At 38.3% G+C, this 3,609-nt stretch overlaps 1 protein-coding gene across 1 annotated transcript; it reads left to right on the forward strand.

Moving 5' to 3' along the window:
• Positions 1-396: 396 nt before the first annotated feature.
• LOC132562764 (uncharacterized protein K02A2.6-like) lies at positions 397-1,365 on the forward strand. Its single transcript, XM_060227525.1, has one exon. It carries the CDS (start codon positions 397-399, stop codon positions 1,363-1,365), a length of 969 nt encoding a protein of 322 aa, XP_060083508.1.
• The last annotated feature ends 2,244 nt before the right edge of the window (positions 1,366-3,609 follow it).

Here is a 3,609-nt window from a genome sequence, read left to right on the forward strand (position 1 = left end):
ATCGCCGATACACTTTCGAGGGCTCCACTGCCAACAAAGGCGGAAAAAAGGTACAGGAACTTCAGGAGGAAGTTCGCGCCCATGTCAGTCAAGTGATTGCGCAACTACCAGCAACGTCTGGAAGATTGAGTCAAATACAGGATCAACAATAGAAGGATCCGACTTGCAGCGAAATTGTCTTCATGGGTGGCCAGATAGGAGAACCCTGTCAAAGTCTGCAAATCTATTTTGGCCAATGGCAAGTGAACTAACTGTTCAACAAGGCCTTCTCATGCGCAATCCTCGCCTAGTGATTCCAACGGTATTAAGGAGGGAAATACTGTCCCAAATACACGAAGGTCATCAGGGGATGTAAAATGTCGTCGCCGAGCTTCAGAATCAGTATGGTGGCCTAGAATGAGCAAGGATATTGGGGATATCGTTAAAGACTGTCTGCAATGTGCTAAACACAGAACGGACAAAGCGGAACCCATGGTTTCATCAGTTACACCGGAACGCCCGTGGAAGGAGGTCGGAACTGATCTATTCTACTGGAAAGGCAATAACTATGTCTTGGTGGTTGATTACTTTTCGCGCTACATTGAAATTAGCAAACTCATGGGCACTACGTCACACATCGTGGTTGATCACCTGAAATCCATATTCGCTAGACATGGAATACCAGAAATTGTGCGGTCGGATAATGGCCCCCAATATTGCTCTGATGTATTTCGTCAGTTCTCTGCGGAGTACGGATTTGAACACGTGACAAGTAGCCCTCGATACGCCCAGAGCAACGGAGAGGCGGAAAGGGCAGTGCAAACTGTCAAGAGACTGTTGGCCGAATCGAAAGACCCGTATCTTGCATTGCTCTCGTATAGGACCACACCGCTCGAAACAGGACAATGTCCTGCCGAACTATTGATGGAAAGGAAGTTACGTTCAACACTAGTGACACACCCATCGCTCTATAAACTCCAATGGAGAAGTGATACGTTCCGGAAACGTGATACAAGTGAGAAGCAAATTCAGAAAAGAAACTATGACAAACGTCACAGAGCACATGCTCAACAGGAGCTTAAGCCTGGCGACAACGTCTGGGTTAAAGGTACAAAAGTACCTGGAGAGGTGAAGTCAAACCATCCAACACCCAGGTCCTACATCGTAAAAACACGCCAGGGAGAAATAAGGAGGAATCGCAGATTCTTGGTAAAAACGCATAGCCCCATAACGATTGAACTAATGGAAAGTGCACATGATGAAGAGTCACCGACAACCGACTATGGAAGCCATGAGTTGCCTCGAGACGACGCTTCCGATTATCCAGCAGTCACACGTACACGATCTGGACGAATATCCAAACCACCCGATAGACTGGATTTATAAACTGTGTTTCAAAATGTGTCAGGTTCCAGACAGTGTTTACTAGTAAATGAGTTAGGTTCAAGACTGCGCTACAATTTGCTAGGTCCAAGACTGTGGTAAAACAATTTGGAAGATTCTGTTCTCCAGTGAAAAGTTACATTATCGTTTATTTTGATAAGGCATTATGTGTGTATAAGTAAACACTAAGCCTTCATTATTATAATTTAGAATGCACTTAATTCAGTTTTCAAATACCCAACAAAGGGGGATGTAATGTTAGTACTTTTATAGTACAGACTATTGGTATTGTTTACAAGCGTAAGCGTCTAACTGTTCATGATTCATGTCATGGTCAAGGGTACTCTTGAATAGATGCGCCATGTTGCCAAACAGACTTCAGTTGTTACTGTTGTTATTAAGCCATAAACATAATAGATATTAAACAAATCGTTGATATAAGCGTTTACTCTTCCCGGACACTAAGTCTTCTACTTAATACACTTTTAAATGGTACGCGTGCAATTATACTTTTTGATTCATACTTTATCCTCGTTTAATCGATTTTGAGTTTTGATCATGTTGATATATAGGTATTTTCATTCTTATAATTTGAGAAAGAAAAAAAACTATTGGTATTTTTAGAAGCATTGGTAATATTGGAGTTTTGACATTCCTGTTTCGTTTGCTTCATTACGACAGTAACAAGAAAAACCCCTCAGACATATAAACATATTTGCGATATGACTTTCCATATCTATTTCAATAAAACAGCGAACTTAAAGCATAGTTATGCATCTGTGATTTTGTTTATTTTAAATGAAATCTATGCTTTATGTTCCAAGATAAAATAAGAAAATATGATATCCTAGGTTAACTCATGTTTGTTTTGTCAGTTTATAGTGTTACTACACAACTGAATTCTCCTAGCCTCGACACGGAATAGAAAAAATCTTATATGAGAGCATATATACCGATATCAACAAACGATTTGCTTCGGGAACAAATCCAGGAAGAGTATAAATTTAGGGTCTCTGGAATTATACCCGTCTTCTGATTCATCTTAATGTGTGTTTTCTCTCGCCTTCTTAGATCTTTGTTAATCAAATATCCTCAATATTTTTATCTACGACTGGAAACGATAATTTTCAATAAAACTCTTATAAAAACAGAATAACAGTGATCGATATTCAGTTTCTATAACTGGCGACAATAGACACCAAAGAAAACAAACGCCGATTACTCTGCGTCTAAGAAAAGCTTTGCAGCGTACTATTGGTCTTATGCCATTCTAGTGATTCTTTACAGTGACAAAGTGTAACGTGTTCACGCAGTACAAAAACAGAACGCTAGGGCCATGTTAATGTAATTGCTGGCACGTGGTATATTGGTGATGTTTGTTGTAATTATTCGTGTTTTGAACGAGAAAATTGCATGTGCGACTATAATATATTAAAAGCGAAATGGAAATGATGTAAATGTGCATGGTTAACTATGTCTGACGAACGATAGGCTTCACGTGGTAGATCACATTCAAATAAGATTCCTGGATGGTCTACCAGTGTAAAAGTAACAAGATGTTCAGGTGCATGTTACAAGAAAATCCTGAACTCCTATACACAACTGACACCATATGTCCAAGGCATCTGTATATATTTCTCTGTATGTATCTTTAATAAAAAAAAAATGATACGTTTTCATAGCTATAAGTGGATGAATACATTACCTACTTACTCCTACTTACGTACAAGTTGGCCTCTATTAATGTTACACATAAACTATATAACAGTATGAAATATGTATGTAAAATAGATACGCTGTTCACGCTAAATGAATAGTAACACAAAAACCTAAGTTAACAAGTAGCTTCGTCGCAGCTTTTATACTTTTCCATTGACACATTATTTTCAAACAAATATCACCACAAAACGAATGTCACGAAAATAATACATTCAACACAATAATGCTACCTATCCAAGTTTAGGATTTTTTAGGACAAAATGTTCCTTTATCAAATGTTATGAATAACATAATAACGTCATGTTACGCTAAATATGTATAATGGTGAATAAATGTCTTTGAGTATTTTTTTTTTTTTTTTTGGGGGGGGGGGGGGGGGGGGGGGGGTTGGTTGGTTAGGTTATTGTTATAGTGTTCACATCGTCTAAACTATTTCTCCAACAAAATTATCGATATCAAACATATTTTCATAAGGATTTAACGATTTAACTGAGATCCAGGAACACCCAAAACAATGCAATAGTTGTA

Source organism: Ylistrum balloti, unplaced genomic scaffold (assembly GCF_031769215.1).
Source record: "Ylistrum balloti isolate Yb309-2 unplaced genomic scaffold, AGI_CSIRO_Ybal_v1 Utg371506, whole genome shotgun sequence".
Lineage (NCBI taxonomy): Eukaryota > Metazoa > Mollusca > Bivalvia > Pectinida > Pectinidae > Ylistrum > Ylistrum balloti.

Coding starts and splice junctions, on each gene's coding strand:
- LOC132562764 (XM_060227525.1), top strand. CDS start 397: ATGAGCAAGGATATTGGGGATATCGTTAAAGACTGTCTGCAATGTGCT.